Source organism: Lissotriton helveticus, chromosome 10, assembly GCF_964261635.1.
Source record: "Lissotriton helveticus chromosome 10, aLisHel1.1, whole genome shotgun sequence".
Taxonomy (NCBI): Eukaryota; Metazoa; Chordata; class Amphibia; order Caudata; family Salamandridae; genus Lissotriton; species Lissotriton helveticus.
The window spans coordinates 1924059-1948134 of record NC_136071.1 but is presented as its reverse complement, the minus strand read 5'-3'; the positions used below and the strand labels follow the sequence as shown (position 1 = coordinate 1948134).

The following is a 24076-nucleotide window of genomic DNA, read 5'->3' as shown; positions in this document are numbered from 1 at the left end:
CTGCAAGATGCAATAGGGCACATTATGAAGAATTAGAATCCATCACGCAGCACCTTCCAGATAAATATAAAAATAGGGCAAATGAGCTTATACAAGAGGGAAAAAATATCACTAATACCTCTATTCGCTGTGCCCTAGATGCTGCGGGTACTGCTTCAAGGGCAATTAATACCAGTGTCTTTTTGCGTAGACCTGCTTGGCTACGCATTTCAGGTTATAACCTGAAGTACAAAGTGGCATCCTCAACCAACCCTTTGATCAACACTTATTTGGGCCTAATATGGACGCATCCCTTGGAAAAATGAAAAAAGATAGACACAGCTAAATCTATGGGAGCCCTGCAGTCGCAGGCTCCCAGACGTTCTTTTCAATGCTCATCTTACAGAAGCACCAACAGAGGATACTCCTCAGATTCTACCTCTTACAAAGCCCCTACCCAATCCACCTATGGCAGAGGCTACCAAAGAGGAGGTTACAGGGGAAACAATAACAAAGGCAGAGGCAAAACTAACAACTCCCGCTCTGCCTCCACCCCCGCCCAATGACTTTCCCCCGCTTCCCCCACCACATTCCACTCGGGGGAAGACTACAACAATTCCTTCCTGTCTGGACCTCAGACAGGTGGGTGCGACAAATAATTCAATCAGGTTACTGTCTAGAAATAACATGTACCCCCCCAAACATACCACCCAGACCGCGACCAATGTCACAAGAACATTTAGTTCTACTAAGACGAGAGGTAACCTCTCTCCTACAAAAAAGCACAATAGAATTCGTTCCATTGCATCAATAAAACAAGGGAGTCTACTCCTCGTACTTTCTTATCCCAAAAAAGGACGGCTCTCTCAGGCCTATTCGAGACCTCAGACCACTTCCACATGGTCACACTTCAGCAGGTCCTTCCTCTTCTGTTACAAAACGACTTCCTTGCTACCCTAGACCTCAAGGACGCCTATTTCCACATTCCTATTCACACAGCTCACATAAACTATCTCAGATTTGTACTAGACGGTCAGCACTATCAATTCAAAGTGCTCCCGTTCGGAGTCACAACAGCACCAAGAGTGTTTACCAAGTGCCTAGCAGTAGTAGCAGCACACTTACGAAGACAGCCCATTCATGTCTTCCCATATCTCGACGACTGGCTCATAAAAGCCAGCTCACACAGTCGGTGTGTACAACACACTCACACCACCAATCAATTACTTCACGACTTGGGGTTCACAATAAACCACACCAAGTCTCACCTACAACTGTCCCATGTACAACAATATCTCGGTGCCACAATAAATACCTCAACAGCGCTCGCTTATCCCTGTCCTGTCAGGATAACAAATATGCAAGCCCTACTAACAAAATTCCAACCGCAACACTCTCTTCCAGCCCGAGTGTTCATGCAACTCATAGGAATGATGGCTTCTTGCATATTCATAGTACCTCATGCAAGGCTACAAATGCGTCCTATTCAAGAGTGCCTAGCACGACAATGGAACAAGGCTCCAGGTCAATTGACAGACCTAGTGTTGGTAGACTGTCGAACTCACCGCTCTCTGCAATGGTGGAATGCCAAAAATCTTTCCACGGGCCGACCGTTCCTAGAGCCAGTCCATCAAATAGTCATAACAACGGACGCATCGCTCCCCGGCTGGGGAGCTCACCTACTGCAGCACACCATGCAGGGCAGGTGGATGCCGCAACAGAAGTTACTCCACATCAATCACCTAGAGTTACTAGCCCTATTTTTAGCACTAAATGCATTTCAAAAATAAATATCGGGCAAAGCTGACTTAGTCCGCACTGACGACTTGACAGCCATGTACTACATAAACAAACAGGGGGACACAAACTCTCTGCAACTCTCTGTTAGTGCAGCAGATTTGGAGATGGGCCATACCACTAAAGATTTTTCTCTTAGCCCAACATGTTCCAGGAGTACAAAACTCCATAGCAGATCTGTTAAGCTGTCAAACGCAACAGATTCACGAGTGGGAACTTCATCCACAGGTCCTTCAACCATTCTTTCAGATGTGGGGACAACCTCAGATAGACCTCTTCGCTACCCACAAATGCAAAATGCCCAAGCTTCGCCGCCAGATATCCACACCCGCTGTCCAAAGGCGATGCGATATGGATAAACTGGTCCTGCAAATTTGCGTACGCTTTTCCACCTCTCCCACTACTTTCATTAGTGGTACGCAAACTACAACAGCATTCCCGGACATTCATTCTGGTTGCTCCAACTTGAGCCAGACAACCGTGGTACACCACACTGCTGCAACTTTCTGTGGTACCACACCAAAAGCTGTATCTATCTCCACGCTTATTAACCCAGAACCATGGAGAGATCAGACACCCGGACCCAGCTCAACTTGGCGATCTGGCTCCTGAAATCATAGAGTTAGGTTACCTTAACCTTACCCCAGAATGTATGAACGTTATTAAAGAAGCTAGACGTCCCACCACTAGGGCATGTTATGCAGCCAAGTGGAAACGTTTTGTAATATACTGTCAAAACAACCAAACCAATCCTTTAGATGTGTCTATTCAACACATCTTAGGATACTTACTACACCTCCAAAAATGTAACTTAGAGTACACGTCTATTAGGCTGCACCTTGCTGCCATTGCAGCATACCTACAAAATAGACAACATCTATCACTTTTTAGAGTACCTGCCTTAAAGGCTTGTTCGAGGCATGTGGGCGTCTGAATTCATATCTTAGCATAGATCGCCGCCTAGTGTTGGGTCCGGATGTTTGCACCTTGTTGTCTTTGAAGAGTCTTTGAAGTATTACGAGATAGGTGACTCCTCCCCTGGACTACAGTGCGCATGGGCATCTTCTCCATCATCCGATTGTTTTTTTTTCCGCCATTGGGTTCGGATGCACTTCGACAGCTCCAACTTCGGGACCGAAGTTTTCCAACTTTCTAAGGCCAAAACCTTCTACATTCAACGGTATGGTTTCCGCTCAGTATCCCTCGACTCGACAACACTTCCACTTCTCTCCGGTCGTCGACGTGGGCCGTTGGGCCTTTTCGACGCCATGTGAGCCTCCTGCTGATGGAAAGGACCCAGTTTAAAAAATGCCCAGTGTGGATCCAAATTTCCACACAGTTATAAGCATAAAGTTTGCAACAGGTGCCTATCTCCGGAGCACAACGAAGAACACTGTCCAGCTTGTGCTCTGTTCCGGTCAAAGAAAACTATCCGAAACCGAAGAGCTGCTCGACAAGAAATGCAGCGGCAGGCACTAGAACCGGAAAACATTTTCGACGACGAACATGAACTCCCAGAGGCGGAGGGCTCTGAAGACCTGGAAATAGTCGCCGTAGAGGACCAGCCGGACTCCGATGACCAGATCACACCGGGGCAAACCGTGAGTACCAAAGCCCCTACCCTGCCTCCACCTCCACACAAGGCTCCGGTCAAAGCATCGCCTAAAAGCCTTAGCCGCTACCGAAACACCGCTTCAGAAGCCCCGCCTTCCGGCTTGGCTCCGAAGACCACACCCAAGCCTTCCGGTACCCCGGGAATGAGCAAAACACTTCCCAAAGTGGCCTCAGCATCGAGCAAAACTGCTCAACCCAAAAAAGTCGTCTAGCACAAAAAAGCCATCGACCCAAAAACGGCCGCAGAGCCGAAAACGGTGTCAACACCAAGAAGGTCGTCGATCCGAAGAAGGCCGTCGACCCCAAGAAGGCCGCAGATCCGGAAAAGGCCGTAGATCCTGAAAAGGCCATTGAGCCAAAGAAGGCCGTCGAGCCGAAAAAGGGCGTTGAGCCGAAGAAGGCTGCCCATCATACAAAAGACGTCCAGTCTAAAGACACTCGACCCGAACAAATCCGTCCAGCCGAAAAAAGCTCCACACCCTGTGTACTTCCTATGCTAAAGGAGTACTAAAGCACGCACCAGACATCTTTAAAGACCCAGCCAGAGCGCGTGTCCTCAATCCAAGAATTGAGAAAAAATATAAACCGGCCCCTACAAACCCCTCTTATATCAGGTCTCAGCTACCACTAGACTCCCTAGTTGTATCTAATGCTAGGAAAAGAGCAAATTCACAAACAGGTGATGCTCCACCTCCTGACAAGGAGTCATACATTTTAGAAGCCTCAGGGAAAAGAGTGGCCTCTCAGGCAGCAAGCACTCGGAGGATTGCCAATACCCAAACTCTGACAGAGCACACTGTGACCAACTGGAGGGATTATTACAACACCTACCGGAACCCTAAAAGCAAAAGCAAACAACCTAATACAGGAAGGGAAATTCATCACTAACGCATCCATAAAATGCGCCCTTGATGTAGCTGATACAGCGGCTAGGTCTGTCAACACTAGTGTGTTGCTACGCCGGCATGCCTGGCTCGGCATCTCAGGTTTTAAGAATGAGGTGCAATCTACCATACTCAATCAACCCATTAACCAAGATTTCTTATTTGGCCCTGCGGTTGATACCATCTTAGAAAAGATGAAAAAAGATACTGACACCACTAAGTCCATGGGTGCACTTCAATTTCAACCGTCTAGGAGCTCCTTTCGTCGCTCCTCCTTTCGAGGCTCAGACAGAGGCAACACATCACAAACATCTTCATCATTCAAGAGCACTACACAAGGCACCTTTAATAAAGGTTCCAATAGAGGAGGTTATAGAGGGAACTGTAACAAGGGCAGAGGACGTGGTAATAACACCCGAGCCTCCACCGCCAACAGTGACTTTCTCACACTCCCTCCAGACCTCTTAACACCAGTCGGAGGCAGAATAACACAATTCCTACCAGTCTGGAAGGCTATCACTTCAGACAGGTGGGTGAGACAAATTATCCAGTATGGTTACTGCCTGGAACTCACTTCTACTCCACCCAACATACCACCCAAACACCGTCCAATGTCCAAAGAACACATCACGCTGTTACAACAGGAGGTCCTATCCATGCTAGAAAAGGGTGCCATAGAGCCAGTCCCATTACAACATCAAGGGACAGGGGTATACTCTCTATACTTCCTCATTAACCAAAAAAGACGGGTCCCTCAGACCAATATTAGACCTCAGACCTTTGAACCAATACATACTCTCAGATCATTTCCATATGATCACTCGACAACAGGTACTCCCACTACTCCAGCAAGGCGACTTCCTCGCCACATTAGACCTCAAGGATGCATACTTTCACATCCCCATACATCCAGCTCACAGAAGATACCGGAGGTTCACAATCGAAGGTCAGCACTATCAATTCAAAGTTCTCCCCTTCGGAGTAACTACAGCACCAAGGGTTTTTACAAAATGCCTAGCAGTAGTAGCAGCACACCTCAGAAGGCAACACATCCATGTATTCCCCTACCTCGACGATTGGCTCATAAAAGCCAACTCATACGCAGTGTGCCAGCCATACCTCACAGACAATCCAGCTACTGCACAGTCTATGATTTTCCATAAATTACCCAAAATCACATCTGCAACCCTCCCACATACAGCAATATCTGGGAGCTACAATAGACACCTCCGTAGCAAAGGCATATCGAAATCCAACCAGGATAGCCAACATACAGTCTCTCATTCAAAAATTTCAGCCACAACACTCCCTGCCAGCTCGAGTGTTCATGCAGCTTATAGGCATGATGGCCTCCTGCATATTCATCGACCCTCATATTCTGCTTCAAATGCGCCCCTTACAGGAATGCCTAGCACGCCAGTGGAACCAGGCTCAGGGACAATTAAAAGACCTAGTGTTGGTAGACAGTCACACTTACCGCTCTCTGCAGTGGTGGAACCCACAAAACCTTTCCAAGGGGCGACTGTTCCAAGAGCCGGTTCCACAGGTAGTATTAACAGCGGACGCATCACTGACAGGTTGGGGAGCCCATCTCCTTCAATATACAGTCCAAGGTCTCTGGACAGTCAAACAAAAGACTCTACATATAAACCACTTAGAGTTACAAGCAGTATTCCTAGCAATGAGAGCCTTTCAGAAATACGTGCGCAACAAGGCTGTGTTAATCCGGACGGACAACACGACAGCCATGTAAAACATCCAAAAACGGGGGGGGGGGGGGACACACTCTCAGCAACTCTCACCTAGCACAGAGCATATGGAAGTGGGCAATTCCACAAAACATTTATCTCCTGGCAGAACACCTCCCAGGGATAGACCACCAGATAGCAGACCTACTAAGCCGACAGTCGGCAGGTACACGAATGGGAGATTCATCCTCAAGTTCTCAAACCATTCTTCCAAAAGTGGGGACATCCAGACATAGATCTGTTTGCCACAAACAAACTCAAAATGCCCGTCCTTCGCCGCAGGTTCCCACACCCGTTGTCACAAGGCAATGCGATATGGATGAACTGGTCAGGCAGATTTGCGTATGCTTTTCCACCAACCACACTGATTCCATTAGTGGCACGCAAACGAAGGCAACAGTCACTCACAATGATCCTGGTTGCTCCCACATGGGCAAGACAGCCATGGTACACAACGCTCCTAGAACTCTCAGTGGTTCCTCACCAAAGACTGTGCCTCACGCCACAACTTCTAACACAGAACAATGGCGAAATCAGACATCCAGATCCCAATCGGATGAACCTAGCGATCTGGCTCCTGAGGTCTTAGAGTTCGGATATCTTAACTTGCCTCCAGACTCTATGAACATTATCAAGGAAGCAAGACGCCCCACTACCAGAGCATGTTACGCAGCTAAATGGAAGAGATTTGTTATTTATAGTAATAATAACCAAATCGATCCATTGGATGCTTCCATCCAAAATGTAATCTGTTACCTGCTACATATTCAGAGATGTAACAAAGCACACTCATCCATGAGGCTACACCTCGCTGCTATAGCAGCTTATCTTCGAAACAGACAACACTTGTCCCTATTCAGAATCCCACCTATCAAAGCTTTTATGGAGGGACTTAAAAGAATTATCCCTCCAAAGCATCCACCTTCGCCAGTCTGGAACTTAAACATAGTACTTACCAGACTCATGGGACCTTCCTTCGAACCACTTCATTCATGTGAACTACAATTCTTAACAAGGAAGGTGGCGTTTTTAATTGCTATTACCTCCCTCAGATGAGTGAGTGAGCTACAGGCACTAACCATTCAGGAACTTTTTATGCAAATACACAACCATAAGGTAGTGCTTCGTACAAACCCTACATTTATGCTAGAAGTTATATCCACTTTCCATATCAATCAGTCCATAGAATTGCCAGTTTTCTTTCAAAACCTGCAATCCGTGGCTGAAAGAGTTCTACTCACACTAGACGTTAAAAGAGCTCTGTTATATTACGTTGACAGAACAATATCATTCAGAAAGACAAAGCAACTATTTGTCGCTTTTTCACCACAACATAAGGGTAATCCCATTTCCAAAGCAGGATTAGCCAGATGGATAGTTAAATGCATTCAAATATGCTATCAAAAGGCAAAACGCACTCTAACAGTTCCCTCGAAAGCACACTCTACGCGCAAAATGGGGGCATCCATGGCTTTCCTAGGAAATATTCCCTTAGACATATGTAGAGCAGCTACATGGTCACCATACACACTTTCACTAAACACTACTGTGTTGATGTGCAAGCTAAGCAACAAGCTGCTGTAGGCCAAGCTGTCCTTAAAACTCTTTTTCAAACCACTGCAGCTGATACAGGCGACCACTACTAGAGGAGATACTGCTATACAGTCTATGCACAGATATGAATTTAGCAGCCCACATGCCTCGAACTGAATATGCTACTTACCAGTATGCATCTGTGCGTGGCATGTAGGGCTGCAGACATTCATATCGCCCGCCCTCCTCCCCGGTACCTGTCGCAGCTGCAGCATTATCTCTGGCATGCCCATCTCTTACTTTACTATACTCCATCTTTGCCACAATGGCGAAAAACAATCTGGGGATGGAGAAGATGCCCATGCGCACTGTAGTCCAGGGGAGGAGCCACCTATCTCGTGATACTTCGAAGACTCTTCCAAGACAACAAGGCGCAATCATCCGGACCCAACGCTAGGCGGCGATCTATGCACAGATATGAATGTCAGCAGCCCTACATGCCAAGAACAGATGCATACTGGTAAGTAGCATTTGCTTTATAGAGGGCCTCAAAAGAATAATTCCACCTAGAACACCACCTTCACCCGTGTGAAATCTGAACATTGTTCTCACAAGGTTAATGGGACCTCCATTTGAACCTTTACATAAATGTGCGCTGCAATTCTTAACTTGGAAAGTAGCTTTCCTAGTAGCTATTACCTCTCTCAGAAGAGTTAGTGAGATGCAAGCATTCACCATTCAAGGACTTTTTCTGCAAATGCACCACAAGAAAGTTGTTCTACGAACGAATCCTAAATTCCTTCCAAAAGTCATTTCACCTCAATCTGTAGAGCTGCCAGTTTTCTTCTCGCAGCCACAAACAGTCGCAGAAAGAGCTCTTCATACCTTGGATGTCAAAAGTGCGTTACTCTACTATATTGAAAGAACACAACCTTTTCGCAAAACAAAACAACTTTGTGTGTCCTTTTCACCACCACATAAAGGCAACCTTAGCTCAAAATCACGGATAGCTAGGTGGATTGTCAAATGCGTACAGATTTGTTACCACAAAGCTAAACGTACGCTATCTGTTCCTCCTAAAGCCCACTCAACCAGAAAGATAGGGGCTTCAATGGCATTTTTAGGGAACATTCCCCTAGACGATCTATGCAGAGCAGCTACATGGCTTACACCGCACACATTCACAAAGCACTATAGATGTGCAAACTAAACAAGCTACTGTGGGCCAGGCTGTACTCAAAACACTGTTTCAAACTACTGCAACAGATACGGGTGGTCGCCGCTAGGTGTGGGTACTGCTATACAATCTATGCACAGTGTGTAATCTGCAGCTCATATACCTCGAACGGAAAATGCTACTTCCCAGTATGCATCTGTTCTTGGCCTGTAGAGCTGCAGAGTTACACACGCCCACCCGCCTCCCCGGCTACCTTTATCTTAATTAAATACAGCTTGCATGGGCATCCTTCCTTTTGTTGCAAAGCTCCATCATTTCCCTAATGGCGAAAAACAATCTGGGGATGGAGCCGATGCCCATGCGCAGTATCACCCAAAGGAGGAGTCACCTATCCCGTGACATCACAAGACTTTTCTACAACAAAAACAAACTGCAAACATCCGGGCCCAACACTAGGTGGCGATCTATGCACAATGTGTAACTCTGCAGCTCTACATGCCAAGAACAGTTGCATACTGGTAAGTAGCATTTTCCTTATGTTGCACACGTCATCAAAAATCACCATCACGGTACATATTGGGAGATCCTGAAATGAGACTGTTATCCTGTCATTGCAAGGAATCAAACGACATGCGTCCTAATATCAGGGTACTTACTGTGAAGCATGTTGAGCCAAAAACACACAACTTCTCATATGTCAGCCTGATAACATGGCATGAAATGCAGGAATCATGAGTAGTGGGCATGCAATGCCATGACTTGGTACTTGTTCTCCTGGAAATGCAAGCGTGATGCGTATCAGACCAGCAGCATATGTAATGCAAGTTAGAATTGGCACCGGAGCATACGAATGATCATATCTCCTACCATACGTAGGGCTCCTACCACTGCCCCCAAGGGATGTAAAAATATAGGGGAGGGGGCCTGAGGGGGCCCACCCACTGAAGGATTCATGCGGAGAAGCCCTGCTCGGTCCTCCTCGCTGTCGCACCAAAGCTCCGCCAGGGACCCTGGATGGCGGGATATCCCCCGTGGTGCTTTAAAATCAGCGGAGCAGTTACTGTCATTTCTGCGTAGGGGCACCGTAACCTTCTCTCTCTTCAGGAAGGTGCAGTATGGCCTTAGGGCTCTGCCAGCTGCCGCGCCCGCACTGCAGCAAGAGGAGTCGTGCTCCTATATGGCCACCAAGACGGGTCGGAATGAGTCGAGGAAGACGTCTGCAGCCTCGCACACAGGGGCCGCTTTCCTAAGGTTAGTCGTGCTGTCGGCTGGTTCCGAGTGGCTGATAGGGCTGGGGTGTGCTGGGATTGGCTCCGCTTCGGGTGCTGGGCCCTGCCTTCTGCAGGCCTAGGCATTGCCTACCAATGCGGGGGGCTTCGGCTCGGGCTTTCTTCGGCATCTCTGCGGCTGTGGCCGTACACACCATCGGTGGAGTTGGGGAGCCCTTCACCTCCAAGCTCTCCCCTCCTGCTGCCCTCTAATACCAGGCACAGGGCAGCGCTGAACGCGCTCCAGCGATAGAAATGCAGACCTCCTGCTCCACGCTCGGGCGGTAGGACAGAGGGCTCCACACACCCTGCTGAAAGCGTAAGCTTGTGCCTCACAGTGAAGCACTCAACACATGCTTACTTCTCTGCAGAAGGTAAATGGACAGCCCAGTCCTCCTCCTGCTCCAGACAGGAGCCGCCACTGCAGGCCTGGCCCACCCCATGCACCGCTGGGACAGCGCTGCTCCAGACCGGAGCAGCCACTGCAGGCCTGGCCCACCCCATGCACCGCTGGGACAGCGCTGCTCACATCGTGCTCGCAGCCGCCCATCCAGGCAGGCCACTTGTAGATCCAACAAGGATCTTTTTCTGAAGATTTTGATTTCCCTGAGACTTCAAATAGGTGGCAAGCACACACAAGCCCTTGGAGATTCCCTTCTCAAGCAGGATATCACAGCAGGGCAAAAAGTCAGTCCTCCTCCAGCACAGACCGAAGCAGCAAGTGCAGGCCACCCCACAACTCCCACAGAACAGGCATCACTCCTCGCACAGTCCTTCCGCTCTTCTAGGCAGGGTCCTCTTGTTTCTTGAAGTAATCTAAATCTTGGGGTTTAAGTTCCAATACTTACACCCCATTTTGTCATTGTTCTCTTTGTGGCAAGGGTCTCTGAACCCGGTCCAAACCAGTTCTGTCCTCCCTGTTGCAGCATGACCACAGGGGGTGGAGACCGCACTCTGCAAAAGAGACGCAGCCTCTTCAGGTGCAATGAAAACTCCTCTAAATGCCGACCAGGTCCATTCAGCCCAGCGATGAGTCACCCACGCAAGGCGGGCGCACCTCAACCCCTCGTGTGTCTGTCAAGAGGGAATGCACATCCCCAGCTCCTGTCACTCCGAAACCAGACGCTGAATACACAAACAGTCCGAGGCACGCAGAATGGTAAAGCAAGAAAATGTCCACTTTCTAAAAGTGGCGTTTTCCAACACACCATTTAAAAAACACCTTTACCAAAAAGTGCATTCTGAGTTCAGAGGGCCTAAAGTCCATTTTTCAATTTTTCACAATTGAAAGTTATACACATGAAATGTTAGTGCCACCCCAATGAGTCTATGGGACAGACATCCTTACAATAGTGAAAAACGAAATGCACAGTGTTTCACTATCAGGACCTGTCACACACACCAGTATATGTCCTACCTTTCACCTACACTGCACCCTGCCCGTGCACTTTACTAGGCACTTACCAGTAAATCCAATGTGCCAATCATAGATATAGGTGATGGGGCTTCGACATCTGCTCATATGCCGACGATCCGCAACTACTGATCCTTCTGGATGACACGACTTGCTAACGCTGACACTAAGAGCAAGTAATTAACTGCCTCACCGAAGTCGCAACTTGGATGACCGATTACTGCCTAAAGCGAAATGCTGGAAAACCCGAGATGTTGCTCTTCGGGGGTGCACACTCAATTTGGGACAGCAGCTGGTGGTCCCAAGCGTTGGGAACCGCCCCTCAACCCAAGCGAAACATCTGGGCATCCTATTCGATAATGCTCTATCCATGCAGGACCAAGTACGTACGTTATGTGGAAAAAGTTTCGCTATTCTGAAACTTTTCTGCAGACCTTTCCCTTGGATTCCTCTGAATTGCAGAAAAACGGTCACCCAGGCCCTTTTTCTGAGTAGACTGGACTACGGAAATGTACTTTACGTGGGCATGCCCGATTACATGCCCGATTACCTTTTTTCTCGCCTTCAAGTAGTCCAAAACACAGCCGCTAGACTGATCTGTAATAAAAACAGATCCAGTTCAGCATCCGACAGCATGCAGGCGCTACACTGGCTGTCGGTGCGACAAAGAGCCGAATTCAAGCTCCTCTGCCATGCTCACAGAACTTTGCATAAGACCGGCTCACACATTTTGCGAGACAAAATGGCATTTCTCGTCCCATCACGTAACCTGGGATCGCGCCATCAGGCCCTTGCAAAGGTCAAACGTACCTCCAGGGTCAGGATGGGAGTTCGCTCCTTTTCTAGGTCAGCCGCTGTTCTGTGGAGTGACCTCCCACTTGACTTGCGCCTGACAGACGACTATCTGCTTTTTAGAAAGAAACTAAAAACCTTCCTGTTCCCCAGATACGGAGTCGATTAGTCATTCATTAAGAACAGCCCACGCCGCAATCAAATACCCTCTTTCTTACACCGCTCTGTGTGCTATCCTAGCGCCGTGATGACCTTCAGGATGAATGGTGCACTCTACAAATATCCAATCAGAATCACAATTTACACACAGAGCATATGCACTTTAGCACTGATCAGCAGCAGTAACGCGCCCAGAATCCTATAGCCAGCAAAACATGGTCTGAAATATAGGCAGGCAAAAGGCAAAGATGTTGGGGATAAACCTGCCAAAGGGCCAGGTCTAATATTACTCATCTTGAATGTTGCGGTCGTGGCCTTCAGTCTGGCTGCTGTGCTTCATATTAGATCCCTTCCCCAACTCCAAGAAGGCCGCCTTTTGTTACTTACTGAATACAAGGCAGCGTTGTGCGTGTGACAGAGCTGGGCGAATGAAGGTTCTGGCCACACGTTGGTGGTGGTATTCCCACCGGCTTTGAGGTGATACATAAAGACAGGAATAACCGAGCAGGAGGTGGATTTCACTCATTTATAAAGAACACTCAAAGATGACTGCAGATCGTTTGATCAAACCCAATGTGTGCTCGTTGGAGGTTATGGGCTGTGAAAAGACCTTCTCAGCCTCCGATTGTATCCATTATTTGATCCTTTACAGAGTACAGGGTGCTCCAGACTCTTTTTGGGAAAAGCTCGGAGAAAAAGAGTCCGGGTTTTTATTGGCTAAAATATTCCCAGGTGTCTGTCCAGGCTGATTTTAACCTTTTGCTTGACTCCTAAGCAGGCGTTCATCAGTGTTTCTGATCTCAGGACTTCGACCTAATGCGAATCATTAATTAACCCCCGCGTGGCCTCACATCAGACCTTGTTTTGGGATCCGCTGGCAAAAGGTTAAAATCAGTCCTGCTTTCCTGGCCTTTTTTCTCAGCATGAAGAGAGGTGGACGGAAGAAGCATTTCTAGTTCACGTTTGATATTGTTTCTACTGTTCCCTTAAAAAGGAAAAGGCTCATATCAATCCCACTCCATGTTAGTGTTGGAGTGAGAGGAGCTATGAAAAGCCTCCAAATATTCTCAGAGGGGTGGGGAATAACCCTCCAATGGTGGACTCTAAAGCCTTGTTTTCTTAGTTTAATTTTGTTTTCTGTGGCATTTAAGAGTCCGTACTGACCAGTGCCACCAGAGCTCCTTGTGGGCGACCCTCCCAGCTGTGGGTCCACCTCTCCATGCTGAGAAAGAAAGAGCAGGAAGGGGCTGGTGTCGATCTTATGACAACCCTGCAGTGGCAGCTTTTAAATGAGTTTAGAAGCTACTGAAAGTGTAGTTGTCCAGCTAAATGTTCCTCCCTTTGAACCCTAATTAACACCTCTAACTCGACAGGACCCTGTTCAAAGTGCTTGGAGAGCTTCTAACCCAGCTTGCTCTTCTACCACAATCATTCCTACCCAGAAACAAGTTTAAAAAAGTGTCTCATCTTATATAAAGCTTCAACGTATCCCAGTGACAGAGAAGATAGGATTCATGAAGGGGTGGCTTCCACGACGACAAGAAGGCTCAAAAGTGAGCCTGATCTGAACTTCTCAGGAGGACAACCCGGTCCAAGACCTGGAGCCTGTCGCGTCCGGATTTCCTGGTGATGTTTGCCTGATCCGAGCTCCTCAGGAGGACAACCCGGTCCAAGGCCTGGAGCCTGTCGCGTCAGGAGCTCCTGGTGATGTTTACCCGACCAGAATTGTACATGACACGGCAGAAATAGTGACTCCTGCTGTCGCAGTCATCCAGCACCATCGTTTGCGTCTGGGCCGTGCCAGTAAAATGGAGAGAGTTGTTAAACTGCTGCTGGAAAATAAAAGCAACCGCCACCCAGTGTTTGAGACCAGTGACCGGCCAGTATCTCTCCGGTCTTCTGTCTCAAATGTAGGCGATAAGAATCTTGCTAAGTGGCTTTCAAATCTATTATATAACAAATGAATCTACTGGCGGTAGCTCCAACTGGGTTTCGACCTCAGGTGGGCACCGAAAGTGTTCTGTGTCCATCGTGAATGAGTTACGGTGGAGTCTGGGCCGTGGATATGGACAAATGTCATCCTCCTCCAGCTCTCCGCAGTGTTTGAGACGGTCGTCCATGCATCATGATCACCCATCTGGCAGAGACCGGCCTGTCATGGTCCGCCTTTGCACGATTCTCTTCGTTCTTGACCAGTAGAAGTGACTTATCAATGTCTTTAGGTTCAAGGTAACTCTGTTGAAATGAGAGTCCCCCGAGCTCCTCTTTGCTCTGGTTTTGTGTAACCTTTGTGTTCAGCCGTTGATTCTTCGGACTCCTTGCTTTGGCGATGGACCTTACTGCGTCTGCGGACGCCGCTTCGCTTGCTGGCTTCAGCTGTCCTACTGGATAGGTTTTGCAGTTTCTTAAGCCCGGCCCGTGCTGCTGTCCAAACCTGGAGGAGTAACTATTTGTTAAAATTGAATGGAGACAACTTTAAATATTTGGCCCTGGCGCCTTATGGAACATCAGTTTCTGAACAATGAACTTGTTTGCCAACAAATTCAATCACTGGGATAAGAAACCTAGGCCTTAAACAGACATGTCTTTGTAGACACAAATTAATGCTGTGGTGTCGTCATGTTTCTTTAGAAGTAAACTCTTTAGGAGAAGTATCCGCGTCATCCCATCGTTGCGTCGGGCTGTGGGGGTCACTTCAGCCATCCTTTCCACGATCACTGTCCGTGCCAAGTGCCTGTTGACGGGCTTCACTGACGCGGGATCTCTGACATTCGAGCACATCACTCAAGCCAGGAATAACTTTACTGCCTTCTAGTTAAGCTTCAAGTTAATAAATGTACTTTTTAAGGCTTTATGCCTGCCCTGAAAGCAAAAAGCTATTCTGGTGCCCCCCCCCCCCCTCTCATGACAAACGTCACCAAATGTAGCCCTTGGTGGATTTTGGGATCTCCCTGGGAGTCTGAGCAGTTGTTCCCAATTCAAGAAATCCTAAGAGGAAAGTCTTTTCCTTCGAAGGCTTGGAACCATCTCCCAAGTGACCTCAAACCAATCGGGATCACAGAGTCTTTGGCAAGAAATTAAAACCTGGGGGGAGGAGCTACGCTACGAATCAAGATGGCCGCGTAAGCTCCCGGCTCCGCTGACCTCCGCCAGCAGCTCGATTATCCTGTCTTCAATCCTGACCTTACACCTGATTTCCTTGTTTATGAAGGTCTACTGCTTCTAAAGGTGCAATCCCGAGATTTCTACCTCATCGGCTGACGAAGATACGCCGTGTTTCCATTCTCGGCCTAACAACGTGTGGAAGCCGGGGCCTCGATTTCTAGACTATCCGGGTCAGAGTTGAACAACATCGGCCGTGAGACCTGGACTGAGCCCGGTCTCCCGAAGAGTGCCTGAATTGTTGACTTTTTGTGACGATCCTTTGAACGATCTACACCGAGGACACACCAGCGTGCCACGCCGGCTGCTGTGGTTGGGGTCCGGTGCCCGGAGACCTTGCTGCCCTCCCGGGGTCGACGGGCTGGGGCCCTCTCTGACGGCGAAGGTGTGTTCTGTAAGACGAGGAGCGCCCATTCCTTGATATCAGATTTGCGTGGCCTGCGACTCCGGAGCAGCCGGCCTCCGGGGTTCAAGTCCGGCTCTGTCGCCTATTGAGAGGGGATGGAGCGGACGGAAGGCGCGCCATCGCTGCAGGCCGTTGTGGCCGCCATTGGGGCGCTCCATTCGCACAGTCGCTGTGTACCGGACACTGATGGTGAAAGTGGACGGTATCCTGGAACCTGAGGACGACACCTCGATTGGTTTCCAGCTAGAGATGGTACCAGCGGTGCATTGCACATCAGAGGTCGAGATCCCCGTGCATCACCCGGAGTTCATGAACCTTGACGGTCCCCTATTACCGTCAAGCCAGCCCGTGCTTCTCGCTAGCGTCTCTTGCCTGATCCTGCTGCCGCCTAACGCATCTATAGACCGTCTTCCATGTTGCTACGAGTTCCTTGGTGATGGTTTGGGATACTCGCTGTTTTTGGACACCTTTCCTCGTTCGAGCCGTGAACTTTTATCCTGTATTCGATCCTCCTGTGCTGACAAGAACTTTTGTGGACGCTTTGCTTTTTCCTTCAAAATGGCGGCTCGAGTGGCAAAGACTCTTATGACGGACCGTACTGGCCAGGGCTGAACTTTATCGCTGGGTTCCGATACAATAGCTTTTAGCGATGCCGGGGTTGTGCCTATATTGTGACGAGAATTGGGTGGTTGTTGTTTATCCTCCCCTGACTGGTTTGTATAATTGCTAAATATTGATTTTACCATGTCTCGGGGTGGTCGCTGTTGGCGGGGGGTACGGGAGACCGGGAGTGTTTGCTTTCTCCTCCTCCGCTTTCTCCTCCTCCGCTTTCTCTTTTCCCTTCCTTTAGGGTAGTTCTTGGGCGACAGGCACGCTGCTAGTGGGGTTAGGCCGTAGCCATTGCAGGGGTGCAGGGTGGGGTTTTTTATTTTGCCTTCTTTTGTTCTATGGCCCCTTTTGTCTTTTCTTTTTCCTTCTACGAGAGATGGGCTGTTTATTTTTCACGAATCCTTTATTGTCCGGGTGTCTTCGCTGGCTTAATTATCCTGTAACATTGTGGACGAGGTCACGCGGGTGGGATTGCTTTGATTGCTTAATAGATTGCTTATTTCCTATTTCCGTTATGTGTACCCGTGATAGGCCTTTTACTTACAGTGATTATTATTTGTATATTTCCCCCGCCTGGCCCTGTTCTGTATTTTACTGCGAAACACCTGATATCTGTATTGCCTGCTCTTGTCTTACTGTTAAAATAAAAAATATATAAAAAAAAAACATTAAAAAAAATTAAAACCTATCTTTTTGTCAGAATACAAAGACAATTGTGACCTACCTGTTAAGATCACTTCCGGGTAGTCTGTGACACAATGCTGGTATTTTGCTCCTTCTTTTCCTTGAGCTCTTCTAGCGCCAAGATGCCTCTGTGGTGTAGGGTTGTGCTTAATAAGTATTTTATTTACTTAGTCATTCATACTCGTATTTGACATCCTCTCGTGTCAGCCTGGTGGACTCTGACAGTCGGATCTGCCCCACCACGCCCCCTCTTCTTTACTTCTCCTGCCTTGTTTCCGTGCCTTCCCTATCTTGTCGTGATGCCTTCCTCACTTGCTTCCCCGCTTCCTCCTGTCCACTTCCACCTCACTCTCTTCTCCTTGCTCCCTCTCCCCTTTCACTGTGTCCTGCTCCTTGCCTCTCTCGTCTCTCCCTCTCCTCTCCCCTTTCACAGTGTCCTGCTCCTTGCCTCTCTTGTCTCTCCCTCTCCTCTTTCTCTGTGTCCTGCTCCTTGCCTCTCTTGTCTCTCTCCCTCTCCTCTCCTCTCCCCTTTCTCTGAGTCCTGCTCCTTGCCTCTCTTGTCTCTCCGTCTCCTTCCCTCTCACTATGCCATGCTTCTTCGCTCCCTTCCTCCCCTGTGCCTCTCACCATGCCCCCTCCTTTGCCCCTGATCCTCTCTCCTGTCAGGGGTTCTAGCTGTAATCTGCTGGAACTGGTCATTGTCCCCATGGCTCACAGTGCACATATTCCCTTCCTTGTGTCTCTCATCATGCCATGCTCCCTCCATTGCCTCCCCCCCCCCCACAGCCTCCATTGTACAGACCCCCTCCTTCCCTTCTGCTGAGTCACTGCCGCTTGCAGTCATCTCTGCCCTTCTTTCACCTGCAGTCTCTTTCCCTCCTGTGCACTCAGCTGCCTTTGTTGTGATAATTCCAGTCAAACAGTGCTGAGAGGCCTTCTGGCGAGCATGACCCTTCCTTGTGCACACAGAGTGCCGCACCCTGGGCCTGACTTCGCTTGCAGGAGAGAAACTCCCCAAAGCCCTTCTTGCCTGAGCATCTCTCTCGAAGGGGGTGTTTGTGGAGGGGTTTGACTTGTTTCTTGTAGATCTGCCCTCAACCAGCTTCCCCCTGCAGCGGGGGTGAGAGAGCCAAGCACCTAGAGGACGTGTATCCCCCTAGATGGCGCAATACTTGTGGCCTGTCACTCCAGTGGAAGGCCACAGTCACCACAGACTGCCCAGCACCCCTGGCACAGGTTCCACTAGGGGCAGCATGCCTGGTGGCTCATGTCCTCAGTCCTGGTGTCTGAGGGCCACAGGTGCTTATCTCCAGGATTGGTTGCGGAGTGGGCCTTTACGTGTCCTGTGTGCCTGGACCCCACCTCGGCTCTTGTGACCCTTCCATGACCTCAGGTGGTTCTCAGTGCTTGTGCCACCTGCACCCAAGTCTGGTGGGAGCGCATGTAATGTTTCCACAGTACCCCAGTTTCTGATGGATACATCTGCCAGTGGATTCCTCACCTTGTGAATATTCCCTGCGCCAGCAGCATTCGGAATTTTTTTGTAGCTCTCCATGCCGACGTCACATAACCATGGCTCTGCTCACGACTCCACTGACGTCACTGGAGCCGTAAGAGCCTCGTCGGCGTGATGACGTCGGTTCCCTTTTTTCCGCGCCGTCGACGCGAACGGTTTTTCTAGGACTCAGTAGTTTCACTTGCTACTTTGTGTTTCTGGCTGTATTTCTGAGCTTCTTGTTTCCTTTCAAGGATGGCGTCAAGGAAGTCCGGGTTCAAGCCCTGCAGGGAGTGCGGAGGACATATGTCCACTACAGATCCGCATGAAGATTGTGTTTGGTGTCTGTCGTCGGATCACGATGTCGAGGGATGTGCCTGCTGTAGGAAAATGAATCTGAAGGCATTGAAGGAGAGAGAAGCGAAACTCTTCGTGGCGAAGATGAGGAAGGAGAAAAGAGGTAGAAGGTCGAGGTCGAGGTCAAGGTCGAGCTTGAAGTAGACGTCGGGACATGCTTCGAGAGCCAAGAAGCATAAGAAGAGGCATTTTGCAAAACGCCATTCTGATAGAGAAGTGGCGCCGAAGTCGACCTCTCCAGCTCGTTTACGCCGTAAGGACTTCGTGTCTCCTTCTCCCTCGAATCCGTCTTCTCTTGCAAGATCGGCTTCTCCTGCAGCCTCTCCAGCTCGATCTCCGACGCCGGTTCATTCACCGACTTCGGAACATTCTCCAGCTCCAGTGGAAGAGGTTCCTGTGCCGGATGAGCAGGCGACTCCATTGGCTCTGCCATCGGCTGGCCCGAACACGCTAACACCTGCATCATAATCTGCCCTGGGGGCCTATCCTCCTTTCCCTGGCCCGGGTCAAGATCCATGGCATTATCTTAATGGTATGTATGGAGTATTCCATAGAGCTATGTACACCTCTGGAGCACCTTCGAGTCCTATGGGTCCATTAGCGTTTAATCTGGGGGTTCCTCAGGCCTATGCCCAGGCCGCTTTCATGCCATTTCTTCCGGCGTCGGACGTCCACGCCGTTTCCATCATCTCCGGCGCAGTCAGCTCAACATTGTTCGGCGCAGGCTGTGCCGACAGATCCGTGTACGACGCCGGCTCCAGATAAATCTGAGTCCGTCTTGGCTCCACCGACGCCGGTACCTAGAATGAGGTCTAGGAGAGAAGCCCAGAGGGTTATAGAGGAGCAGAGGTTTCGTATGGAAGAAATGGAGGAAGGTGAGGTTCAAGATTCAGATGACTATTTTGGAGAGTTAAGGGAAGCAAGTGGCCTTGATGTGTCTCCAGAGTGGGACTTTCGCCTACATCTGATGCTCCATCAAAGGATGTGGTCCCCTAACACACAGTGATAAAAGCAGCAGAACCTTTGGATCATTCAGCTTCCCACTGCTGAATTTAAATCCAACATTTTGACTGAAGTTCTTCATTCACGTTCTTCTGTAATGGAGCCTTTACTGCCATTCAATGAGGCGATCACTGAGCCTGTAATGGAGGTCTGGCGCAAGCCATTTTCAGCTCCGGCAATTTCTAAATCCATTGCCAGGAGATACAGGGCGGCTTCAGGGGATCATGACTCTTTATCATCCCATCCTTCTCCTGAAAGCCTTGTGGTTCAAGCTGCCTGCTCAAAAATATCTTCTGGTGCCTTTTCACAAGTTCCGGCTGACAGGGAGTCAAAGAAACTCAACCAGTCTGCTAAAAAAGAGTTTTCCTCGGCAAGCATGGCCCGAAGTCCACTAATGCTACCTGTCTTTTGGGTCGCTATAGCCATGCTTTAATGGACTCGGCGAAACAGCTTGCACCTAAGTTGTCCGAAGAAGATAGAAAAAACTTTAATGAGGTCTTGCAAGATACTCAAGCGGCTGCTCGTCCGGTCATACAAAGTGGTTTAGACACTGCTGACTCTGTCGCCAGAATCATGGGATCTTCTGTGGCTACTAGGAGTGCATGGCTGAAATCAGTGCATTAGAAGACTGCCTCCCTGCTCCTCTCGCACCTCTTCCTCTATTGTACGATGTAGAGATGCGGGAGGAGCAGGGAGGTCGTCTTCTAATGCACAGATGGTTCATTGATAAGCCATTAAAGGCGGACTTCAACTATAAGCAACGCTGGTATTAAGACATAGTCACATGCGCAACCCAGGCCTTGTCCCTTTATTAGTTACCTTGTGAAATAACACAGACCTCGGTGGCTCCCTTGCACATACGTACATCCGAAAATTTAAGGTTTGCTAACTCAAGAGGATTTTCATTCCGTTCATGTGATGGAACAAAGTTTATGAAACTTAAGAAGAGCGCTTCAAATTATCGAGAAGTCTATTGACCCTTTGAGGGCTCGCTTATCCAATATCCTTCAATTTGCTCTTTCTTTAGCCCAGCAGGGTTTTGTGGTGGCTACTGTGAAGGCTACTGTGAAGGGCTATTGATCGACTTTGTCGGCGTTCCTTTGTTTGCCGGACCAGCCGTCTTTGTTTAACCCCTTCACTGCGGCGGCTATTCCGCCGCAGTGCTAAGGGGGCGGGGCGGGCGCGCGGCGGCCGCATGCTGGTGACGGAACCGCTCCGTCACCAGCGTCGGTTGAGCTATGCTGGTGACGGAGCGGTTCCGTCATGGCCCGCCCCGCTCAATAGAACCCTCAGCGCAGGCGGGAATTCGCGCCGCGCATGAGCGTTCTATCGAGCGGGGCGGGCCATGACGGAACCGCTCCGTCATCAGCACAGCGCACCCGCAGCTGATGACGGAGCGGTTCCGTCATCAGCATGCAAAGGGTTAAGTCACCTATTGTGTTACGGTTCATTAAGGGTCTTACTAACAAATTTCCGCCCACTCCATTTATTGTGCCGCAATGGGACTTAAATCTTGTCTTAACCTACTTGATGGGTTCTCCCTTTGAGCCTTTGCACAAGTGTCCCTTGAGACTTTTGTCTTTTAAAACTGTATTTCTTATTGCCATTACCTCGGCAAGGAGGGTAAGTGAGCTTCAAGCTCCGAGTGCGAAACCCCCATTCTTGACCATTCATGCTGATAGAATGGTACTCAGGACCAGGGCTGCTTTTCTGCCTAAAGTGGTAACTCCCTTCCATATGGGGCAATCCATTACCCTTCCTTTCTTTTATCCTCCCCCCTCACCCTTCCAAGGAGGGTCACCGTTTGGACCCCAAGAGGGCTGTGAGTTTTTACCTCGATAGGACTAAGGACTATCGTGTGGATGACCAGCTCTTCGTGGGTTTTGCTGGCTGCAGGAAAGGCAGAGCAGTGCACAAGCGCACCCTTTCCAGGTGGATTATCTTGTGCATCAAGATTTGTTACTCTTTGGTTGGTAAGGAACCTCCAGAGGGTTTAAGAGCTCATTCTACCAGGGCAAAGTCTTCTACGTCTGTTTTATCTAGAGGTGTTCCTGTGGAGGACATTTGTAGAGCGGCACCTTGGGCCGCCCTCCACACTTCGGGAAGCATTACTGCTTAGATTCCGAAGTGAGGAGGGATGGACACTTTGCGCGTTCGATCCTCAGGACTGTTTGGTATAGGAGTGGACACCCTCCTCCGGGAGTGGGGACTGCTGTGGGACTCTATTCACAAGGTGAGGAATCCACTGGCAGATGTATCCATCAGAAGAACAAGTTACTCACCTTCGGTAACGCTTTTTCTGGTGGATACAGTATCTGCCTGTGGATTCCTCACTGACCCACCCACCTCCCCGTTGTCTACCCTTGTATACCTGCAATTATGTTGTTTTATAACTTATTTTCAAAGAAAATAAGTAATTCCTTTTGCATTACTGCATTGACTTAACACTTTGTGTGTTGGTTTGAATACTGTGTACACTGTGTATATTTGTGTTGGTCCGCCGATGTGCCTCGCAGGCACGGAAAAAAAGGGCGGAACTGACATGCCGACGAGGCTCTTATGGCTCCAGTGACGTCAGCGGAGTCGTGAGTGGAGCCATGGTTCTGTGACATCTTCCTCGTCGGCGTGGAGAGCTACAAAAAATTTCCGAATGCTGCTGGCGCAGGGGATATTCACAAGGTGAGGAAACCACAGTCAGATACTGTATCCACCAGAAAAAGCGTTACCGAAGGTAAGTAACTTGTTTGTTAGTGGGATCTCGTAGGCTTGGAGGATCTAGAAGAGGCTTCCTTGACAGGAGACCACCTCAGTAGCCACCCCAAGGGCAGGGTCGTGCGAGGTCCTTGTAATCCTATAGGTGTCTACGGGGGCCTTGGAGGAGGGTTTGAGGGCATCTGTGACCGCGGGTCCTTTGGTTTCCATGTTAGTGGTGATTTGTGCGTGATATCAAATTAACATAACATGTTACATGTGTATGTGAGCATCTTTCGACTTGTGATTTGACCCTGAAACCTGCTTTTCTTGTTGTCTGGCAGGGAGACTTGGCCAAGAAGAAAATCTACCCGACACTCTGGTGAGTCTACAGGGGGCGCCACTCTTCTTATTCACGGGCCCTCCGGGGGGGGGGGGGTGCCTCTGTCTGTGTCCACTAAACCACTAACCCGTTCAGCAAGGGCATCACTTCCCCATTGGATTACTCCCAACCCATTGAGCAAGTGGATTTCACTGTCCCTGCCCAGTCACCCCTAACCCATCCATCAAGGGGGCAACACTCTTATCCATCTTCCCCAAAACCACCTGCAGCAGGCTCCCTTTCTATCCGCCTGCATCTAAACCATCCAACAGAGGGCGCTACCCTCCCACCCCCCCCACCGCCCAAACCCATCCACCAGCAGACGATCCTGTCCCTATCAACCGATCCCAAACCCATCCATCAGGAGGCGTTACTCTACATACCCGGTTAACCCTAAACCTTCCATCCAGAGGCTCTACTCTTTACACCCGGTTACCCCCTAACCCGTCCATCCGGGGATGCCATTTCTCTCTATCCACCGAGCCCTTCTAGTAGCAGGATCTACCATCCCTAGCAGTTATCCATAACCTATCGAGCAAGGGCTGGCACCACGCTCCATGTCCAGTCACCCCTAAAGCACCTGACAGCAGACTCCCCTTTCCCTGTCGAAGTACCTCTGAACCCATCCCTCAGGGGGCGCTACTCTCCACACCTGATTACCCTGTAATCCATCCCTTGGGGGTTTTACTCTATCTGGTTACCCCTAACACACCTGGCTCCCCTGTGCATCTACCTTTTAACCCGTCCATCAGGGGGTGCCGGCCACTCTCCTTATCCACCTGTATTCTTCCCAGGGGTGTTCATCCATGCAGGACAGCGTGACCCCCCATAAAAAGCTCAGTGCTTGTTTAAGCCTGCAAGATTGCCCAGGTTGTCCTCTGCTTTGTGAGACTGTGCTTCTTCTGCCCTGTGAGACCACCCGT

The 24076-nt window shown here is 49.4% G+C and overlaps 1 protein-coding gene across 4 annotated transcripts in view; it reads left to right on the top strand.

The window, feature by feature from the left end:
* The window catches only part of G6PD (glucose-6-phosphate dehydrogenase), a 125413-nt gene that overhangs the window by 43364 nt on the left and 57973 nt on the right, over positions 1-24076 (top strand). For all 4 annotated transcript variants that reach the window (XR_013602033.1, XM_078664501.1, XM_078664503.1 and 1 more), the window contains exon 3: positions 23116-23153. Coding sequence is in view for 3 of the 4 variants with exons in the window: in XM_078664501.1 (XP_078520627.1) it covers positions 23116-23153 (38 nt within the window). In the remaining variant the exon portion in view is untranslated. The remainder of the gene's footprint in view (positions 1-23115; positions 23154-24076) is intronic.